Source organism: Triturus cristatus, chromosome 11 (assembly GCF_964204655.1).
Source record: "Triturus cristatus chromosome 11, aTriCri1.1, whole genome shotgun sequence".
NCBI lineage: Eukaryota > Metazoa > Chordata > Amphibia > Caudata > Salamandridae > Triturus > Triturus cristatus.
Genome location: NC_140594.1, coordinates 121,386,949 through 121,410,303, shown reverse-complemented (window position 1 = coordinate 121,410,303; position 23,355 = coordinate 121,386,949). Strand labels below are relative to the sequence as shown.

General features: G+C 47.6%; 1 protein-coding gene across 1 annotated transcript in view; it reads right to left on the bottom strand.

The window, feature by feature from the left end:
* Window positions 1–23,355, bottom strand: part of PRR14L (proline rich 14 like) — a 405,768-nt gene that overhangs the window by 109,380 nt on the left and 273,033 nt on the right. Inside the window, exons 7-8 of the mRNA XM_085636172.1 lie at window positions 14,773–14,882; window positions 14,011–14,082 (exon numbers count right to left, since the gene is read on the bottom strand). Of these exons, the coding sequence (XP_085492298.1) occupies window positions 14,011–14,082; window positions 14,773–14,882 (182 nt within the window). The remainder of the gene's footprint in view (window positions 1–14,010; window positions 14,083–14,772; window positions 14,883–23,355) is intronic.

Genomic DNA, 23,355 nt, shown 5'->3' with positions numbered 1-23,355 from the left:
GTTGACAGGCTGGTTGAGTATGTTGTTTTGCACCTCAGGTTTGAATCCGGAGATTCGTAACCAGGCATGTCGTCGCAGCATGACGCTAGTGTTTATGGCCCTGGCAGCTGTGTCAGCGGCATCCAGCGCGCACTTGATGGATGCGTTTGTGAGGAGCTGTCCCTCCCTGATGAGGATCTCTGCACCTTCTCTGTATTGGTCAGGGAGATGTTGGATTAGTTGCTCTAATGTGTCGTAGTGCGCTCTATCGTAGCGAGCAAGGAGTGCTTGAGTATTGGCAATGCGCCATATGTTGGCTGCCTGGGCGGCAACCCGTTTGCCAGAGGTCTCTAACACCTTGGACTCTTTGTCCGGGGGAGGAGCGTCCCCTGTTTGTGAGTGTGCCCTCTTGCGAGCATTCGCAACGACAATGGAATCCAGAGGTAATTGGCCTCTGATGTAAGTAGGGTCCCCAGGCGCTGATCTGTATTTCTTGTCGATCCTGGGGTTTATCACTCTTGCCCTGGTGGGTTCCTTGAAGATGTCCTTGGCTGGTTTGAGACACCCTTCAGCATGGGTAGAGTTTTTATATTCCTTTCTGAGGGTGCAAAAGTATCCATAAGAAAGTCGTCCTCGACGGTGTCCGAGTGAAGTTGCACCCCATGATTGGCCGCAGCACGTTCAATTAGAGCGTTAAACGCTGCCGTGTCCTCTGTGGGAGATGTTTTTGCTCCATAGAGTTGCGGGTCTTGTGCATCCATAGGTGCACCTGGGTCCACAGAGTCATCCCAAGTTTGATCAGGGTCCTGTTGGCCGTCAGGGTCCATGTCTCCGGGGTAGGGGACTTGGTCACCCATGTAGTCCACCAACGCATCCGTGTCGGAGTGTGTGGGAGAGAAGGATTGTGGATCCTGGTAGGGTGAGTGGAAAGGTTCGTAAAGAACTGGTTCTGAAGCCACAGGCAGCTTTCTTTTAAGTGGAATCCTGAAGGAGTCCAAAGCCGGCTCCGAAGTTATTTTCCGTTTGTGGATAATCATCCTGCCGGTGTCGGCGTCGATTAGATGCGAGGGAGACGTCTCCGCAGAGCGTTCGGGAGGCGTGATAGTGGTATGGGTCACCCGTGTCCTGATTTGGAACAGTTTCGGGGCCGTGGATGGTGGCAGGCCAAAAGTAATGTTGGCTGGTGTCGAAGAGGCTGCTGGAGCTTTAATTGGTTCGGAGCCCGACGTGTCCTGGAGGACCATTTTCTTTTTGGTGCTTTGCGCAGCAATGGGTCGCGTCTGGAGCGCCCTCGAGTCTTTTGCACCGACCGGTTCTGTTGAGGCGGTCGTGGATTTTTTCGGCGCCGGTGGGTCATCGAGTCGAGGGGCGGGAATGGCCGTCGACTTCTTCGATGAGTGTGGCTTTGGTGTCGCCGTGGAAGCGGTGTGAGACGCAGCAGGCTGTTTGACCTTTGGGGTCGGAGTCGATTGCGTCGGTGCCGGGAGCCGAGCAGGTTTGGCGGTACCGAAGGCCTTCTTCCTTATGTCGACTCCGACGTCGGCCGCTTCGAGTTCGGCACCGAAGTCTCGTTTGGTGCGCTCGGTGCCGATGTGTTTTGCTGGCGTCGAAGGTGTGGAGGGCCTCGATCCGACCAGCGCCACTTTCGGTTTCGGTTTCAATTGAACCAATACAGGTTTCGGTTTTGAAGAAGGGAAACCAGCCGGTTTGGGCATTAATGGCTGCCGCTGAATGTCAGAGGCCGGGCCCGAGGGCGGGGCCGAAGAACTGCGGGATAGGTCTTGGGTAAGGCCCGAAGGCGATCCCTCGACCGGAGCCATAGACTGTTGCACTGGGCTTTCTTCAGTCTCAACGGGTAGGCCTTGCTCGTCACCGGAGCTACTCTCTTCGGCCCCTAAGGCCTCATTGTAGTCTCCTACCTCGGTGTCGTCTTCATCTCTGCGAAAGAGTGTTTCGTCGACGTCTTCCGATCCGGAGTCATGTTCGGAAACGGGACTGGAGGGTAGGTTCTCCACTTCTTCGACATATTCGGTCTCGGCGTTGAAGATGTCGGCCGGGGCCGGTGCCGCTTGCTGCGCCTCGAGTCTCGCCGCTCGTCGATTCCGTAGAGTCTTCTTGGATCGAAATCTGGCACAGGCCATGCATGTAGATTCATCGTGATCCGGTGAAAGGCATTTGTTACACACCGGATGGACGTCGACGTGGGGATATTTCGCATTGCATACCGGACACCTCTTGAATGGTGTCCTCGATTCCATCGTTAATGTCGAATCGACGGTCGGGTAAGATGCAAAAGTTTGTTCTGGAAGTTAGTAAACTAACAAAGATAATATCGATACCGATCGAGAACAGTACCGACGCGAACTAAAGGCCTTTTGGCCTGAAAAAAGATTTTCCTAACTTGAGTCAAGATAACACATCCGAACCCAATGGCGGAAAAAAACAATCTGAGGATGGAGAGGATGCCCATGCGCACTGTAGTCCAGGGGAGGAGTCACCTATCCCAGGATACTTCGAAGACTCTTCCAGGACAACAACGTGCAAACATCCGGACCCAACACTAGGCGGCGATCTATGCACAGATATGAATTCAGCAGCCCACATGCCTCGAACACTTTAATACGTCTCAGATGAAGAGCCGCCTTGAAAAGTTCCATAAGACGGAACTGTGCAAGCTTTGCATGCAAGCTGACTATTCAAACAAATCCAACCTACATAGTTTGCAGAAAAGAAACTGTTAGTGGACAGGGAGAAGTTAATGGGCTTCCCCTAACGGGAAGCCTTTTTGGATAAAACAGTCTCATGCCACTCTGTCTCTCAGGACAACTCAATCATCTCTAATGTAATATTAGCAACAATGCATTGGTAGCACTGCAACTAACATTCAAATGACTGTCGAAAATTCATTTGATATCGGTTTATGGTTTGTAAGAGGTGAGCATTCAAAAGACATTTCACCACATACGTAAATGAACTTACACGGTAACATGTTTTGTTTAATTTCCACACTCTATACATGCAGGCAAGTGCTTCAGTGCCCCACAAAGGGGTGGTTAGTGCTATATAAATTGTGAAATACAATAAAAGCATTCATCAAAAATACAATCTGATCCTGCACTGCAAACATGTAAGGACTCATCTAAGCCCAACCTGACTTGGCGCTCTATAAAATAGAGAGCATCTGCTCCCAATACAACACTGAAAAGAAAGATGTGGCAGAGCAGGCCGCCTGAGAAAGTGAAGCCAGAGGCAGAGGGCGGAAAACAAGAGCTGCTCTGGAACATCAAATTTCCATTTCTGCATCAATAATGCTGGACAAAGGGCGCCTCACACACTTAACAGGATCTGCATGTTGTGCTGAAGCCAGTGCTTGCTCAGTTGCTGGTTGCCTTCGGGGCACTAGAGCAACAAGCCTGATCACTGGCAAGGAACAGAAGTAATGGCCCGCTGTATGTCAGTAACAAGGAGTGCTACACATAACCACAGCCTGTGGAGGCTACCAGCTAAAGTATGAAGTAATTAGTCTGGATGGCTCGAGGTGAGCAGAACTCACAGACCATTTCAGTCATAGTTTTCGCGCCAGGCGCGAGAAACTGCTGATGTTGCATTTGTTCACTGGCTGCTTACTACACTAGCCAATATTTGAAACCAAGTGGCATTGTCTCTGATTGCATGCCCCTGACTGTCTTTGTTCAGCAGTACTTTGGAGGGCAGGCAATGAGGCCAAAGAAGGACTTCAATAATCCATGTGAGTGTAACAGAATAGGGCTAAAATGCTGTCAATCAAAATACAGACAGCTAGTTGATTTAGTGGGATGGCTTATTAACCTGTGCTGTATACTGTAGTGGGTGGAATCAAAAGATGACTGACAGCTGACCAGACAAATTCATGAAGAAAGCTGACAAAGCCCTTCTCTACAGGTTTATATGTATGTTTGTTTTTGAGAAAACATGAGGCTGGTAGGACAGTAAAAGTGGTCTCTTCGGTCAGACCTAATAATAACTGCGTCATGCTTTGTCAAGATAACACATTATAAGGGGTGTCAGTATACATGGGGCAGGCCTACTGGCTTTGTCAGGGTTGAACCACATTAATAAAACCAGCAAATCACGTTTATACCTTATAATACCATTAAAACCAATGGAAATAGTACCACTAGTCATAAGGATTCATTATAGCTGTAAACGTTCATTAGTCAATATTCATGTAGTCAATCAAACATTTAAACTCAAAACCACGTCTAAATCATTCTTAATTTGATACACTCCATAAATATAGACAAATGACCAACTGCAAGGGGTCCCCCGCACTCCAGAGCCCATAAGCTAGGAAACATCCTAGGCAACAAGCTCAACATGACGGTACAAATCAACGCAATGAGCACCTCCTGCATTCACATCCTATGCATGCTGCTAAATATATTCAAATGGCTGGCACAGAACACCAGACAGACCTTCACACAACCATTCATCACTAGCAAGCTCGACTATGGTAGACAACTCTTACACAGACTCCAGGCCATTCAAAATGCTGCAGCAAGACTCCTACTCAATGTGCCACACCCACATCACACACACCTCAAAAACCTTCATCGGCTCCCTATTCAGCCAATTCAAGTGTCTTTCGCACACATAAAAAACCCAGCACAACACAGGACCAGAATACCTGAACAGCCGCATACACTTACACAAGCCCACCAGACACTCACATTCTGCCTCACTTTCACTCACACACACTCCCCGCAAGAGAAAGCAGTGGAGGAGGCCTTTCTTTTTTCAACATCGCACCCAAAACATGGAACGACCTCCCTCAACACCTCATAGCCTCCTCCTCACTGCCTGAATTCCACAAGAAGCTGAAGACCTGGCTCTTCAGGTACCCCAAGGGGATCACATACCTAAACACCTGCCTGGATACCCTCACAGGCGAGTAGTGACCTATACAAATACACATAAGATAGCTCCAGTTTGGAAGCGTTTGCCTTCATGGTAAACTTCTCCTGGGGTAATGCGTCTTAGGCCTATGGAGATATAAGGCTATTTTCAGTAACACATTGCTTGGGGCTGCAGCACCTCCCACAGCCCCTCATAATACATTTATCACCCATTGGTGGTACCCTGAACTTCCTTTGAGCCACCACAAGCAGACAAAATTGTAAAAAAAAAAAAAAAAGCCCTCTGGGCCATTATGGGGCACTCCTTTCCAAAGGACTTGAGTATTTTATGAGCAGGACCCAGGCGGAGGCAAGTGGCTTCACACTTTCTTTTTCTCTTTTTTCTTGCTTTCTGTGGCCCAGTCTCACCTGGGGCACCAACGGACTTCACCTTTTATTGGGGCTGCAGAAGGAGCCACAAAGCCCCCGCGACTCCCAGTGTTCCCCGCGTGCAGTTACTCTCTTGCACAGAATCTAACATCTGCCCTCCTGCTCCCGCCAGGAAAAAATCCCCTTCTCTGTTGCAGCGGTGGGAGCAGCTCTCTGGTGCTGGGCCTGCCTGACACCCCCAAACACTGGCACAAGGGGGCATCAACACAGCCACCCAAAGTGTCCCTACCTTGGGGGGGATAGGGGGGAGTCCCTGAGGCAGGAGAATATTATCTGCTCTGGACCATGGAAAGATGGGGGCTGCTGGGGGCAAAACTGCATACTGGGAGGGGTCACCACAGATGTCCCCTCCCCAAACAGGAATATTAAAATAATAACTCCATGCTGCGCCAACCCCTGGCCCACCACATGGTATGAAGAAGAGATTGGTCGGAGCGGCAGGTTCTCAGCCACTCATTTTCTTTATTTTAAAAGGGAAAATCTCTAACGTAGCATTTCTCTGGCCCTGTCTGGCCAGTTTTCGCCATCGGAGGCTTGGTTTGCTTCTGGTGGCCAGGTCCAGTTACAAGGAGCATTTCCATCAGGCCTCTAAAGTGGGGCACTCTGCAGGGAAATGGATTTACTGGTTACCTGCATCAACATTCTCCTCTGCCTGGCTCCGGGTGCTCCACCCCTACTGGTGGGAGCATCTTGCGCAACCCCTCTGCAATCAGCCAGCACAAAACCCTCATGCCTGCAATTCCCAAGCCTGAACCTCACGGCTGTCTAGATGGACACCCAGATGAGGGCAGTGGAGTCCAGGTCCTCCCCCGCAACTGGTCATCAAGGGAGGGTATATGGGCCAGCACCACTGGCCCTGGACAGACCCCATCCTACTCCTGAGGGACAACTCAATTCAAAGTGCTCAGTCCATCCTTGCAGGGCATCAGGTGGCCTCTCTTTCCAGTTGAGCATCCTCTCAGTTGTCAGGACCTCTCAAGTCCAGTGTCTTCTCAACTTTCTCCCTTCTGCAGGAGCTTTTAAGCTGGGGACGAAAGTTCCACATCCTCCCTTCACCCCTGTCCTAAGATTCCTCCACAGCATTCTGGGGCAATGCAACATGACAACTTCAGGTTTTCTCTGGAAAGAACTCCTCCGAGGGCCTCAGCTTCACCCCTAACTAACATTACTGCCCAATTCCTTCCTACCAAATCTTCAAAGGCGAGCCCCTACTATGTTAGCCTCAGAAGTTTGGTCCTTTTGTTTTACTGGCTCTGGGCTGCCGCAGCTCAGGTGCAATGTGACAACCTAATTAACAGATGCAGATGCCTCCCACACCCCTTTCCGCACCAAAGAACAGTGTTAACTCTTCCTTTGTGCGTTTCCTCTGCTGAGTAGCAGAGTAATTAACTTGACAAATTAGAGATTATGGGGGGCAAAGTCCCGGGATCTGATAATGAGCTGAACCATAGAAATATGACAGTTCCTAAAGACCCATGAAATGTGGATATGGTGTGTTGGGGAGATGCACATTTTTGCCCCAGTTTGATACCTTGCTGGAAGCGAAACTGTACTTTAGGACTCAGATAGTGAGATTCACTCAAAGTAAAAAGTCAGAAAGCCGAGTAGTCCGTTGCGAAAAATAGTTGCAGAATAAATGGGTAGAACCCATTTGCTACAACCACCTTTTCATCTGTGGAGCCATATATGCCTTCAGGACTCCCCACTTTGCAGCAATGCTCACTCTTGGTTCTGCACTCCCGAGGTTTCATGTGATACTATATCCATGGTCTCAGTCACCATTAGGGGTCTAGCAGCTGGTGATACAGTGCAGCACACTGCTGCCACCTATAACAGTCTTCAGGGGATTATTAATATTCTGATCTACCTATATTTTTCTAAGAAGACTTCCGGGGCTTATTTATTTATTTTTTACTATAACACTTCTGTACAATAAACATTGGAATTATAACAATTTCACAACAATTTCAACATCCATACTTTGAGGCTAATCTTTCACCTATGCAGGAAAAGCATCTTTTAAAAGACATTTGGAACCAGTGATGTTTTGTTGCCGAGATTGCTGCACTGTTCTTTTGGCACACACAATCTGCCCTGCATCTAAAAAGGATGCTATTTTCTTAGCTTCATTATGCAAACAAAAGACCCCTTTGCAGAGCACCATTATGACTGTACCCCCATCTACTACTGACTGAGGCCCACTGGCTTTTCAAGGAAGGCTGTATGCACCCGATCTTCTCCACTACTTTGTGAGGGGACTAGGAGGCCTGCTCAAAAAGAACTGCATTGCCTTTGTGATGGAGGTCTCAGAGGTAATGCAAGGGAACCTCACAACTCTATTATTTAATGCTCTCAGATAGTTCTCTATTTTTTATCCAAAATAATAATTATATGTAACACTGTATTTTTTAAGTCTCTGCAGTCGTGCCCTTATCCCTCCATTCCATCCATCCATCCATCTTTAACTCAAACAGTGACATTCGGCTTTCCAGTGATTTCACCTTCATTTCAGCTTCAATTACCCTGGTCTTCCATTTTTTTGCTAATAGGGCCTCCACTGCTGATGCTGCTATCTCTACCGTATATAGGTTTAAAAAAAAATGGTTTCCTGGAGATTTGAGGCTAGATGTACGACCCTTTCATTTAGCGCCTCGCAATTTGTGACTCACTGCGAGTTGCAAATTGTGAGGCGCTAAATGAAAAGTACAACAGTGTTATTACACTGTCTTGCGATTCCCAATGGGGTCACAAATTGCAAGTCTCATTAATATTAATGAGCCTCTGGCAATTTGCGAGCCCATTGGGAAAGACAGCCCTCCCAGGGATGGTGGCCTGCCGGGCTCAGCAGACCACCATGTCTGGGACTGCTTTTTAATAAAGCAGTTTTTTTGTGTTTGTTTTATTAAATGCAGCCTGTTTTCCTTAAAGGAAAACAGGCTGCATTTAAACATTTTTTTTTTTTTTAAATATGAAACTTTGTTTCATTTTTTCAAGGGCAGGCAGTGGTCCCCGAATGTCCAAGCCCTGACACATGATGTAGAATACCTGGCATGTACAGTGTTGGATCATAACCCGGTCCTCTTGCATCTACAGTGGGGGGGTTCCCTGCAAAAACATATCCACTTGGCGGCTCAAACTGGAAGCATTAGAAGACTAGATTTTCCTTGAAGATATCAGGGGGCACATCTTAAATTACTTCACTGAGACAGAAACCCGTCCAGATTAACTGAATGGGATGCCTTTAAGGTGGTAATCAGGGGTTTGAGTCCGACGTACCTTGGAGACAGACATGGAACTGAAGTCCCTAGAAAGACCGGGACACCCTGAACTGGCCAGGCCCTGCTAGATATCAAAGAAGGGGTCGCTACACAGGTTGAGTGGCTGCGGTGTTTTGAATATATAAAATGTATGTAGTGGACCCATGCCGAAAGAGACCGAGTGGGATCTCTGCTGGCTTGGCTGACTGATCTGGCCCAGAGGGGCTCCCTAACTGCCGAACTTGAGGACGATGATGGACACCGGCTGTATAGGCAAGATAAGATCAACCGAAGGTTTCTGGGGTTCTATACTAACTTGTATAAGAGTGTGACGATACAGGAGGCGATCCGGGACTTCCTTGCAATGCTTCCGCTCCCTGCCCCGACAGAGGAAGATGCAGAGGCGATGGGGGCCCCTATAAACGTGCAAGAGGTTAGAGCAGCTATTAGAGGAGTGGCTAGAGGCAAAATGCCGGGGGCGGACGGGATACCGGTTGAGTTTTACGTAGCTTATATAGAGAAGTTAGCCCCTAGGCTGGTGGACATGTTTGAAGCGGCAGCAGCAGAGGGTTCCCTTCCCAGACACCACCCGTGAGGCGCTGGTCGTCCCTCTTCTCAAACCTGGTAAATCCCCCTTGGACTGAAAGGCATACGAGGCCCTTGTCCATGTGTAATCTAGATTTTAAGATACCTAGCAAGATACTATCAGTGAGGTCTTGCCATTTATGACCACTCTCAAACACCCGGGCCAAGAGGGATTCATCCCATGCCGGAACACGGGGCTCAACATACGCCGCCTCCTGTCAATCATGGAGGCACTGGACCTGATGGGAGGAATAGGGATAGTCTTCGCGATCGATAGAGAAAAGGCCTTTGACAACCTCGAATGGTAGTTTCTATATGCGGTCATGGACCGTATGCAGCAGGGACAGAACTCCTTGAGATGGGGCAGATTATTATATAAGGATCCCTTGGCACGAGTCTGGACAGGTCACATAATCTCAGAGCAGTATGAAGTGAAGCGGGGCACCAGACAGGGTGCCCCTCTCCCCATTGCTGTTCGCCCTGGAGCCGCAGGCTTATCTCGCCCGGACAGGTAATAGATACCACGGCATACAAATAGGGGGGACATAATCACCATCTAGCATTATATGCTGATGACTTACTACTGTTCCTGGGAGATGCAGAGGGAGTACAGAAGGGAGCCAGGGAGATGTCGAGACTTAAGGTCAACTGGCAGAAGTCTAGGCTTTTCACGCTGTCGGGGAGTAGAGATCCACCAGATGAGCTGGGAAGCCTCCAGTTGGAGCTTTTCTGTTTGGGGTATCTAGGCATGAAAATAGAACATTCTGAATCTGACCTAATAGAAGGGAATATAGAAGCAGCTGTGCGGTCTTTGAAGATCAGCATGGCCTTCTGGTGGGGCTTGCCGCCGTCAGTGGCTGGGAAAGCGGCGCTTTTGAAAAGGGAGGCACTCCCCCACCAGCTGTATTTCTTCACGGCATTGCCTCTCTGGATGCAGAGGAAATGGTTTACTGACCTGGACTCCCTTATGACAGCCTTTCTCTGAGGCAATGGCTGCAAACAAGTGTCCTTGAAGACGATGTAGCACCCGAGGGGGGATGGGGTGCTTGCGGTGCCCCGACTTTGAAAAGTATTACTTAGCAGGGCAACTACAGTAGTTCAGACGATGTGTGGCAGGTCGACAGACAAAGACATGCAAGATTGAACGAAGTCACGAAAACAGTGGCAGCAATCATTGAATGATCTGTTTCTTGTATGCTGGCCCGCTGCCTCTTGGGCCTGTTCCCCCACAACTCCAAGAGTTGGGTCGCCAGCAGGTTCCAGGACCTGCTCTTTATCTTAGCTAAACGAGATATAGCGAGACATTGGAAATTACCCGGACCTCGAATAAAATTGTGTGAGGGGAGGGTCTTGCTCAGGAATGCTCGTAGGGGGATTAGCTCAATTGAGAGGGCCTGGGAGGCACTGGGGGATACCCTGAAGGACCCAGAACCAGACTCCGGGGAATCCACGTCACTGAAGCAACCTAGAGGAATTTGAGGGTAGTCATTAACCAGCTCAAGAATTGGGAGGGATCTTGATTAGGACAATGCCCGGGATTGGAGCGGGAATCATCCTGTTCACGTCTTTGAGCCTCAGCAGCTATCTGCAGAAGGGGCAGGGGGAGTTTGCATAAAAGATGTTTTGTACGAATGTTGTTGCTACATGCAATTCTACACGATTTTCTTCAACTTCATTCAATGCCATGCCAGGAAAAGCCTCCTAGTCAATGTATACGCTACATGAATATTAAATGCAATAAAATCTGTTTGGAAAAAAAAAAAGTGAACACTTGTCCCAGACTGGGTGTCGCATCCAGTTTTATCTAGGTCGTTAACTGACGACTTGACACTCTCCTAGTTCTAGGAATGATAATGATCATAGCAGACGCCATTAATGTTTATACCAAGTTGGACAGGCTAACTAATATGGCACTATTGCTAAAATAGAACACGTCCTGTATGTTTAAGAACCTATAGGACACTGGCTCTTTATATAGTGGACCAAAAAGTGGAACACTGTGTAACGAGTCCGAGAAAACCCCAGAGGAATTACAGAGGCACAAATTACACCCCAAATGTTCTCTTTTGTGGTAGGATGGGTGAGCAATTAAGCATATCAGAGGGTAGTGCTAAACATTTATTACACATACAAAGGCAGTAAGTGAGACCACAATCAAAGAAATCCGTCAAAAATTTATAAAAATAACATACTTTTATATAAATTTAGATACCAAGGTCATCGGAATCGGGTCGGCATATTTGAGTTATGAATTTTTATAATTTTCAAAAATGGACACTGTGCATCTTCTGGATCGGCAATGTTATCCTATGTATTGCATTCTGGCACTTAGCAGCGACTTATGGAACTGTTCTTCAGGACTTAAGGTGAGTATGGGAACAGGTCCAAGGTCACATTAACAGGTCACCTCGGGAGGCTCTGGGGTGTCCGGGTGCAGAGGTGTGTCATGGCGTCAGGTGTCCCATTCATTTCAATGGGAGAATAGTCCGGTCACAAAGAAGCTGCAAGTTGGGACTGGGGGACCAGTCCGGGAGGAATTCACTGGGGCGCTCGACCCTTGAGGTCTTTGGGCACACCGGGACACCCTTGGTCCACTTCTCCTCAGACTGTGGGGCTTGGGTGCAATGGTCTCTTTGGGGTCGGATTCCAGTGCAGGAGTCTCTCGTGGTTGGAGGGGGTCTGCAGGAAGAGGCTGAAGGCGGTGACTCGAAGTCCAGTCTGGGCAAACCCAAGCGTGGGCTAAGCTCCTGTGGGTTTGAGGACCCCATTGGCACTGTCATCTCCCTTGTACCGGGGCGTGTGGGTGCATAGGTGCTTTGAGGTGTCTGGTGACAGCAGTCCCATACTCACTTCGCTGTCTTCTGCAGGAGGGACAAACAGGACATGTGACGATGACAATGCATCACTGTCCCTGAAGTCCTTCGACATGCACGTCGGTCTTCCTCGGTGTTGGTGTCTGGAATGTACACAACAAGCCTTGGCTGCTGTAAGGGGTCCGGTACCCGGGTATTGGGCCTGTGCGGCTCCAGTTGGATCTGGTGTCCTTCCACTTGCTGGGCAGACGGATCTGACCTTCAGGAGCACAGGGTCCTTTTCCTGGGGAGCTGCTGCGTCAGGTTGGATGGGGAGCAACAATTTGGGAGACTGCACCTTGCGTCTTTGGTGCCTGTGGCTGTAGGGGAGTAGCTCCTCTACTTTAAGGGAGTTTCTTCAGGCAATTGGCAAAGCACTGGCCACCCTACTGGTTTCTTTGAGACTGCAAAGTGGCAGGACAAGTCTTTTCCACGATTGTTGGGGGCAGCTGTCAGGCTGGCAGGGTTGGCGTCAAGTCAGTCGTTGCTCATCGGTACTCTTCTTTGTCCACTCCTCCTATTGATCTGTAGAAATCTTAAGTCTTGGTATCAGGGGGTCCCCTACTCAATTTATGGGAGTGAAGGGTAGTAGTCAATGAGCTACTTACACCTGGGGTTACTACACCTCCTACTTGACCACTTCCTGTGGGAAGTGGGCATCACCCTGTCCCAGAATTCCTATTTCCACCACACACAATATGGTGGAAGTTTTAAAGTCATGTTCACGTCAGACTGGGTTGCCGTAGAGGTGTGCCCAGCCTGGCAGTGCAACACGCCTCGTGCATAGCTAATTTTCCTGCCTGTCCAGGTGCCAAACAGCTCTGGACAAAGGGGGTCTGCTTCATCTCATGTGAGAGAAGCCAGATTCGCATTTCCAAGGCAGTGGGCTCTTTCAAGCCCCCGGTCTTGGAATGCTAATTTACCAGCCTTTCCCGGGTGAGGAGGTGATAAAACCTCTTTAAAGAGCAGGCATTGTTCTTGACCTTCTGAGAGCGAAGGTTCTCACCCCTAGGGGTCAATAACTAGTCTGTGGCAGTAGAGCTGGACTGGACCAGTCAGCTAGCAACCTGGAGGGCTGAAAGGTTTCAGAGGGTACCTGTAAGGTACCCTCTGGGTTCATGTTTTAAGTCCATCACTGGAATCAGTGTGGGTTTATTAATAAGAGGTGTTTGATACCAAACACCATATGTCTCAGTGAAGCCATTATGTATCCGGGGAACTCTTTTTGATCAGAGTCTAGTACATACCTTAAGAAGGCTTACCTGCTTACTTGCAATATCCAGTAACAGAACTAGACATCATACGGGCACATCTGCTCATGCAGATATGTCCTCACATAAAATATAATGCACCCTGCTTTAGGGTTCAAAGGCCAGCTGTAGGGGTGACTTACATATATTAGATGCACTGACTTTGGCATGACACAGAATAGTGCCATGTCATGTTTTCACTCATGGTTGGCACCATGTCATGCAACCTGCAATGGCAGTCTGTGTGGAATTTGTGTGTGGGTCCCTTAGGGTGGCATAGGTTATGCAGCAGCCCTTTGGGACTGTCATTAGCACCAATGCCCTAGGTATCATTTACTAGGGACTTACAGGGGTGCTAAAGTCCTTAGCCAATTGTAGCACAATTAGACAACACCTTGCTTTGGGGATGGAGCACTGGCACTGAGGTCTGGTTAGCAGGCCTCAGTGCACTGTAGGGGTCGAAAATCAGCATCTAGTAGCTAAAAAGGGGTAAAAAGTGATAGGATAGCTGCAACAAAAGCCCGGTTTTCCTACACATGGGCATAGAAAGGTTTGGGTGACCGTCACAGCTTTATAAATCTTTGTTCCATGTCTACTGCTCAAAAACTCAGTAGTAATTAGTGTTACGACAATCTCTTTTCAGGTTTTAAAATACTTAAAGGTAAATAACTATGCCTGATGTATAGCATTCTCTATCGCCACTCCCATCCCCAAATGCCCCCCAAGACAAATTCATAATTCCTTCAATAACAAATGTTTGTACCTTGCAGCAGGAGGAGACTTATAATTCTTATTGGTATAAATTTCTTCCAAACTGAATTCCTTCTTTTTTATCCTGTAATAGAAAAGGAAATAGTACTTTTAAACATGTACAACAGAAATGAAAACTGGTGCAAAGTAATCCTGTAGGAATAGTTTTCAAGGATGGAAACTGGAGATCTGGGATCTCCATGAGTTAATAGTCTAAAGTGTTTGTCCAGTGTTTTTAGGTGGGGTGGATTGGGATGAAGTGGGCCTATCAAATAAGTATCGCGCGTACCCCTGCAGTTTTTTGTACAGTTTGCAGAGAGAGGATCATGCACAACTATCCTAAAAGTTGATGTGAATGGTTAGCTCTGGCACTCTGATTAATCTACCAGGCCTTTAGATGCATGCAATATATTTAGCACAAGCCACAACATATTACAACTTGAGCTCTTCTTCCACCAGGTTTACATTTTCCCATGAGATATTACTAAGCCTAAATTAGGTCTAGGGTTTGACTGCTTTTTCATTTACCTCTTTTTGATCTCAACCGAAGAGCGGGGTTTCTAATTTACCTTTAGACCCAGGAAACTTATGTATATCTTATTTCAGCTGAATGACAGTCATAGGAGCAAATGTTTCAAGTTTGCATCCTCATGTGTTAGAGGGTCAATGTTTCCATTTCATTATTGCTCTCAGGTGACCCCCAAGGGGTAAAGTAGGTAATGCCATTTCAACAATGGAATATCAACACTTAAGTTTAAGGCTCGTATGTTCTCACCTTTTTGGTCGGGGAAGCCCCATAGGAGTGAGGCTAATATCCTGCTTCGGCATGGTTCTCCGAATTCTTATCTGAGAGACTCGCTGCAGCTTCTTCTCTTCTTTGACTTCCTGCAATATTTTAAATTCCACAAATCAGAAGCCTTTAAAACTGGTCAACTAATTCTTAGACACCAGGAATCTGGAGGAAGTCAGTGAGGAACACTGATGAGGAAGCACAAAGTCCAACCCAGCCTATCAACAATCACTTTAATCTTGAGCTTATTTAAAAAGTTACATTCTCAAGTCACTGGAAGTCAAATTATAGAGTTAATTCTTACCAACAAGCACATAAGTAACCTGAAGGGAAGAAAACATTCAAAGATATGCCATGCCTTATAACCAAAGGAATGAAGCTGCCCTGATTCTTTCGCGCCTGGACTACTGTAACTCACTGTATCTGGGAGCTCCAAACTCTACTCTAAGGAAGCTTCAGGTGACACAGAATTGTGCTGCGCTACTTTTGACTGGCTGTTGTAGAACGCAGCCAGCCAGGCCCAGTCTGAAAACCCTACACTGGTTGCCGATCGAGGAGAGGATTTCCTTCAAGGCCTTATGTACTGCTCAAAAGACTCTTATGGGGACAGGCCCTCGCGTCAACCAGTCTCTGATCACCGTGTACCTACCATCGAAGTCTCTCTGCTCAGCGAATTTTAATTTAGCCAGCATCCCTAAAATTAATAGGATGCGTAGCGGAGGTCGCTCCTTTTCATACAACATAGCCAGATTGTGGAATACCCTCCCTCTCAATCTGTGGCTAGAAACTTCCCACCTTACCTTCCGGAAGGGTCTTAAAACGTGGCTATTCCGGAAGAGTAATTACTAGGCACCTACTTTAACCTGTTCTGCCACTAGCGCTGGGATGCCTTAGGGTAGCCATGCGCTCAACAAATGCTAATTAATAATAATAGGATATAATGAAATAAAGGACTTCAATAGTGCTTAAAATATCAGGAGAAGGCTTCTGTGGTGAAATACTGCATAAATTCAAAGCACTAGGTACTTGGTTGGCCACCCCCATAAAGTGACAGCAGATAACCCACAGCATATTCCTAAGAACCCTCCACCTAGAGGCAGCATCAAGTCAGAATTCCCATCCTACTATATTATTAAAATAAGGTCAACATATGTAGAAGCTTCCGTCCTCTACAATAAAAATACAAGCTTAAGTATCTTGCACAACAAAGATGAGGTCAACAATAACACTTCAAATCTCACCCTAGAATATCATCTGATGTATCACTATTACGCTGATGCCACTTGCAGCCAGTAAAACAAATTACTCAAAGCAGTAACTCCAAACATGTGCTTTTATAGTTACCCCCCACTTTTTGCCTGGTGGTATGCCGTTTCTGACTACTATGACAAGGGATCCTGCTAATCATGACCCCGGTCTACGTGCTTTCTCCCCTAAATTGGATATAGTGAGTACTTGCGTGCACCCCAGATTGGTCACTGGTGTACCCTTATAAGTCCCTAGTTTATAGTACCAAGGTACTTAGGGCATAGTTACACCAGAGGTCTCCCATGGTCTGAAGCATGTATTGTGCCACCTAAGGGAGACCACTCAAATTGTGACTACAGGCATGCCATTGCAGCCTGTGTAAGCTGGTGTTCGCACCACTTACTACGGATATAGGTTTCCCTATATCTGAGGACACTACACTTAACACCTATTAGTCACCTCTAAGGCAGGCCTTTTAATCCTGAAGGCAGGGTACTCGTGTCTAAGTGTGGGGGTGCAGGACACCCCTACAACCTTCGGAGTCCATTCTCCCCGGTTGTAAGTGCATCAGCCATTAAGACATATAGAGGGGCTATGAGTCATTATGTGATGACCATCTCTAAAATGGCTGTAACGAACCCTGTGATGTTTGGTATCAAACATGTTGGAATCATACCCCCACACCGTAAACTGTGTGGGAGGTATGATTCCATGCACTGTAAAGCACCTTCAGGAGGCCCTCAATGCTCGAGGTACCAGTCTTACAGAACCGGACTGCAAGCTAGGGCTGCTGCCGACCAGAGACATGTTTCTGCCCTCCTGCTGCTGAGCCAAGCTCGAGCAAGGAAAGGGAGAGCAATAGGTATGTTGTCAAAGGGAGGTGTGACTACCTCCTAGACAAAGTTTAGTGTATTAGGGCAGGGTGGGGGCGTTTGCCATCACCACTGGGACTGCTTGAAGGGCACACTTGGTGCCCTCCTTGCATACTCCAATTCAAAAAAGTTCAGGGAGCCATTGGCTCCTGCTCCGATGCGAAACTGGACAAAGGACATGGAAGTATCCTCCCCACTGTCCAGACCCTCTTCTGGGAGGGACCCCTGAATCGTCCCAACGCTTTCTTTAGGGTACTTAAGGGCTTACCTGTGGGTGGGTGTAAGAATCTGTGTTTCTGCTGCAGTAACCCCCCCCCCACATTTGGCCAAACTACTGATGCACTTTGAATCTATGTGCCCTGGGTCCCTGCCAATCAGGTTCACAGGGCCTGTGTTCTTTCCCAAAACTGTACCTTGTATCCCAAATTGGCACCTCTCTGGCTACATGCCAGTCCCTTATAAAAGGTACCATGGGTACCAAGGGCACTGTGGCCAGGTAAGGCCTCTAAGGGCTGCAGCACTTAGTGTGCCACCCTTAGAGGGGAGATATATATATATATATAACCCCCCCTTTGCAGGCTGTGTATTTTGGTGCAGAACAAAGTGAAGAGTCGACATGGAACACATCCCTGTGTGCCATGCCTACAAATCACTGCCCTGGCATAGGTCAGCCACCCTTCTAGCTGAGTGCACTATACCTGTAGTGAGGGTACAGGTGCACCCCCCCACCCCCATTGCAGGCTGCGTATTTTGGTGCAGAACAAAGTGAAGAGTCGACATGGCAAACATCCCTGTGTGCCATGCCTGCAACTCACTGCCCTGGCATAGGTCAGCCACCCTTCTAGCTGGGTGCACTATACCAGTAGTGAGGATACAGGTGCATGAGCCCTGTACCCCTACAGTGTCTAAGTCCATTCTTAGACGCTGTAAGTGCAGTAATGCCATTAAGAGTTTATGGTGCTGGGAGTTTGTCATTACGAACTCCACAGTACCATAATGGCTTTATTGAAAACTGGGAAGTTTGGTATTAAATGTCTCAGCACATTAAACCCACACTGATGCCAGTGTGGGATTTAATTAAAAATGCACTCAGAGGGCATCTTAGAGATGCCCCCTGAAAAAAGACCAGCCGCTGGTGGGTTCCCCGACAGGTACACACCAGCCTGCCACCACGAGACATGTTTCTGGGCCCCTGGGGTGGAAGCCTTCGCTCCCTGAGCCCAGAAACAAAGCCTTTCCTGGGCAGAGGTGTTCACACCTCCCCAGGCCCGGAAGAACCATCGGTGGTAGGGGAGCTTCAAAGGCCTTGCCACCTTTGCAATGCGACCCCCAGCCTCTCCTACAATCAGGAGCAGGTCCCCTTCCTGTCTCCCCTCCTTTTCGGTAGGAAGTCAGGCAAGTAAAATTAGCCAGCACAGAAGGTGTGCCCACCTCCAGCAACCCTACCCCTCAGTGGGTCCCTAGATTCTTTGTGGGACAAGATTCAGATCAGACACCACTTCATCTTCGACCGTCTGGGCACTCTGGACTTCGCTGGACTTTGCTCTGGGCACCAAGACTGAAACTGGGAAGACCCCTGCTGCTCCTGGTCTCGTCGCCTTACTAGTCTGCTGCAACATCTGTGCCCGTGCTCCATACAGGATCCTCACAAGGCCTGTGGACATCCAAGACACCTGGAGGAATCTCCCCGAAGTGAAGGAGTCACTACCCTGCATCTGCAGGCACCGCAACACAGATGACTGGTCTGCTGAACCTGGACTCCCAAGGACCTCGAAAGGCTCAGCAACACAGGTGATGGTTCTGCAACTCCCTCGAGGCCTGAACTGTCTTTTCACGAAGTTTGAGGCCATTATTCCTCATCGGAACCGCTGGAACAGAACCCTTGCGCACCGCGTCGACTTGCCGTTGCCAAGGCTTGTTGACTCTCTTCCTCGAGATCCAAGAAGCTTCAACCTCACGCATCTCCTGCAGCCAAGATAGTCGTCCTCACCACATCCCTTGCACTGTGGGCCTTCATCTTTGGTGAGCTGCTCGAGGGCCTCTTGCAACTCCTTGGCCTCTGGGTCCTCTCGAGGGTTTTCTTTGACTCCAGTGGGCTCCCCCGATTGCTCAGGGCCTACTCTAACTTCCCTGCTTGTGCTGAGTCACTTGGACCTTGCTGGTCCCGACACTGCACCCTTTTTGCTTGCCATATTGTTTGCAGTTGCCAAAGTTTTGTTCTCTCGACGGACACCGTCCCGTCAACTCTCGACATCAGACGTGGGACAGCTCGTGAACGGCTCTTGGTCTCCCACAGCGTCGCCTGGTCCACACAGCTGCAGCTCCAAGGTCATTGTCCACTCTCCTACATCACCCGACATCGGTGGGCATTTGTCTTCTGTGCCTTACGGTCACTGCTGAGTGGCATAGACCCTGTCCCCTCTGCTTGCAGGTACTTGTCATCTAGAATCCACCTTTGGGCTCCACCGGACACTTTCACCTTCGTCAGCGGCATCTTCCTGAAGTGGTCGACTGAGTTAGACGGCCGTTTCCGACACCACTTCACACTTATGCACCCGGCTTCCCTGGTGTAGGTATCCTAGTTCCTAGGGTATCCACCGGTGGGGGGGGCTCTCCACCCTTCTGTATTCCAGGGGGTTTCTTCAGGGTCCACTGGGATCAGGGTCCTCCTTTAAATAAAATTGCAACCGAGACTTACCCACTGACCTGAAGTGAGCAAGCAGTCGTGTTTCCACTCTGCACATGGCCTCCATGGGGTTCCTGGGTACTTACCTCGGGTGGTTCCTTGGGTCCCCAGCACTTCTACATCTTCTGGGTACAGTCTTGACTCGAGTCGTGGTTCGCATCCCAATATTTTAGTATAAGGTTTGGTCTTACCCTGGATCACTGTGTATTTGGGCTACTTACCTATTCTAGTTGCAAAGTATTTCTGTGCATTGTTTTATGTCTCCAGGTAGGAGATATTTTTGTGTTACTGAGTGTTTTATAATGAGTACATATTTTTATAAATACACTGTGTGGTTCTTTTTCACCTAATCTATACTAATAAAATTAGGTTCTGGTAAAACAAGCTGCTTTACACTCCTCCTGGACTAAGCCTGCTCTCCACAGCTACCACTTAGACTCTAGAGAGCGTTCTAAGGTTGTCTAAGACCACTAAAATCACCATAAGGGTTGTCTAGACTAGTGCATGGTGCTACACTTACATAAGTGAGCACCATATACTAAGCCAGCCTCTTACACTCCCCATACAGGGTATGCCGAAAGCACTTCAGAACAGCAAAAGTGTTTTTAAACATATAAGGCCAAGCAAGTTCTGAATTCCGAAGCCTCAATTAGCATTTCTTGCCCTCCACAGATTTACGGGCAGACAGCTAGTATGGAGGGAAGGAGTTGTAGATCTATGGGTACAAGAGACACTAAAGTGATCAAGTAAAACATTAATTACATAAAACACTAGTATTGTAGATGCGGAGTACTAGTCTGCAATCTAGTGTTAGGTGTGTTCTATTACAAGATAGTTTTCACGGATGTCTAATTTCAGTTTCATGCATGTGACTTCGGATCCTTGATCTTGACCACAAGGGCTCCTCCTTAAATTATACTGAATACAGCATCCCTCTCCAATGAAAGGTATGTATGCCGTACAGAATCATTTGAGTGATTCTGGTAGAACTGTAATGCCTACATTCTACATTGATACTGGCCCTGGATCTGGAGTGTTGCATGTGAAACTATGTCACTAAAAGATGTAAACCAAGTGTTACAGGTAATATGTTCGGTTTCTAGCATATGTTGAGGAAAGCAAATAAAGGACAGATTAACCCACTTTTGCTTTCTTTCTAGCTTGAATAATGACACTAATGTTTGATAAACGTGTGGATTAAAGTCCATGTGGTATTGTTACATATGTTAATCAAAAACACCTCTGTTGCTCTATTCTTGATATGTAGTAAGCATATGGTATATGTGAAAGTATGCTTTTTGCTTGGTTATAGCAAATTAGAATACATCGAACAATCCCAGCAGTTCAAGCCTTTGAAGAACAAGTTAGTTACTTTCTGTAACGCTCTTTCTGGTGAGTCCTCTATCAAAAAGGGGATTCCTCACCTTCTGAGTTTCCTTCCAGCTGCCAGAACCTTTTTCCTCCTGCATGCTGCTAGTTGGCACATTGGACTCTGCAGCAGTTTCGCACTGCCTATGGAAGTGCTGGCACAGAGCCATATATAGGTGCCACCCCCCCGAGCACGGGCACAGTTTTCTTTTGAAACTCAGATGCGGATCAATTGTGACAGACTAACTGCTAACATGACAGTTTAAAAACTTAATATTGGATCTTTTTAGAACTATAGAGAACACTCCACAGAATACGCAGAAGAAAGGGCAGTTACTCTACCATTGCATTCAGTAACTCCCTCTGGAGGATACTGTATCGAAGTAACAGAAGTCTGAAGCATCAAATTATCAGGGAAAAAGGTGGTGTATGGCAGCTGTAGTTACCGTGCGTGAAGCTCACTTGCACAACGCACAGAAGTAACTGCAATGAGGAAAACAGTCTTAATGGTCAGCGGCCTCAGGGAATAGCTGTGGATAGGCTCAAAAGGCATGTACATCAAGAATGTGAGGACCAAGTAAAGATGAAGAGCAGCAAATCAGCAAATCATTGACTTAACGATGATTGGTCAAGGAAAACATAGAAAGTCCCGAGAAATGGTGGAATCGGTTCGGATTCAGGAGAGATTAGGGGAGTGCATTACCTAGCATGACACTCTTGCGCCTCCTCTGTAGACTGAGTTGCAGGATGAGGTAGAGTCCCACTTGCCCTTCTTATACTTATGTCTAGACTGACTTTTACTTAACTGAAGACTTCAAGAGAAAAGTGGACTTTTTGTGGGAGTGGCCTTCTGACAGGGCCCTCTCCCTGTAAAGGGAGTGGGACCTATGCTTCGCCCTCTTATGTTCGGCAATAGAGTTTAGATTCCCAGTTCCGAACCCCCTTAAAGGCCATAAGTGCAGACTTACTGCTTTCCTGTGAATCGAGGCCTTAGCCTAAGCAACATAGGTATACTTCATGCGAGTCGCGACAGATATCTGCTTCCTGCTGTCTCAGCCCGGCTTGAATTCTTTTTTTGGAAGGAACACTATTCCCTAGCACACTGAGAAAGTTCTTTAAGGCAGACACAAGGAGATGAACGGAACAGTGAAATTTTTCAGACACTCACCCCCAGGCACAGATCTGGGTTGAATCCATCATCATTCTTTAGCTCACTTCGCCACCCCAGTTCAGATCCTGCAATATGCAAATCAGTCACAACCCTATTCTTCATGGGAATAGTCCAGTCCGAACTGCCAAGCCAGGTCTTCCCTGGACCGGAAATAGCATTCTGGGACCAGTTTTGGGGTAACACCCCCTCATAAGCCAGGTTAGCTTAAATCCAGTAGCAAAGTGAGCAAGGGACCCACGTCTGGGCAGTTCTTTAAGAGCAATGAGAAGACCCACAATGTTGGAAGCGGAGCTCTGAATCTGCATCAAGGGTGTAGAAAAAGAACTGATGTTAGTATACAATGGTGGCATTTATAAGTGCCTTTACTCTGTCACTTCAGGTGTTGTATCACTGAACTATATGGCACTACCTACCGGCACGCAGGAGCAGGGCTGGTATAGTTCTGTGGATGTGTTGTGATGCCTGGGAGTTTTCTAAAGGTCTGAAATCTTAAGTTAAAAGTATCCATCCATCAGAAGGTGTTTTTGTAGTGCTAGGAGGCTGTTGGAATCTACTATCGATGGAGACAGGCTCTGTTACTCCTACTCCTCAACAATGGCCGAGGGCAGGATGTCTTTCCCAAAAGTAACCTATTACTGTGTCTTCACCAACAACCCCACTGAGGAGATGCAGGGAATCATTTGTGAATGATATTTTCACATCAAAATGCTCTACTAGTAAGACGGATACTCTTTCTGTGACACAGTGGAGGTCAGACTCTATGCTGATGGCACTCAAATCATTGTCTCCATAGGAAAAAACGACGATGGTCATAGGGCCTAAATTTCATGACTGTACGCTGGCTGTCCATGATTGGATGGACAGAAATTGCCAGAAATTAAACGCAGAAAAAACAGAAGTTTTACTTTTGAGACCACAATCAGAATTCTGGGGTCCATCAGTCTGGCCAGCTCCTCTGAGCCCCATCCCCCCTCCAGTGGAAAAGGCTCGCAAAGTAGGAGTGATCATTGATAATAAACTTAAACTTCACAGATCAGGTAAATAAGCTCACCTCATCCACTCTGAATACCCTCAGGATAATAAAAAATCTTTTTCATTTTATACCGGCCAAACTGCAAAAGACACTAGTTGACTCTCTAATTCTATCTAAAATAGATTACTGTAACAGTCTGCGTCTGACCACTCACAAGTACAACATTAACAAAGTTCAGGCCCTGCAAAAT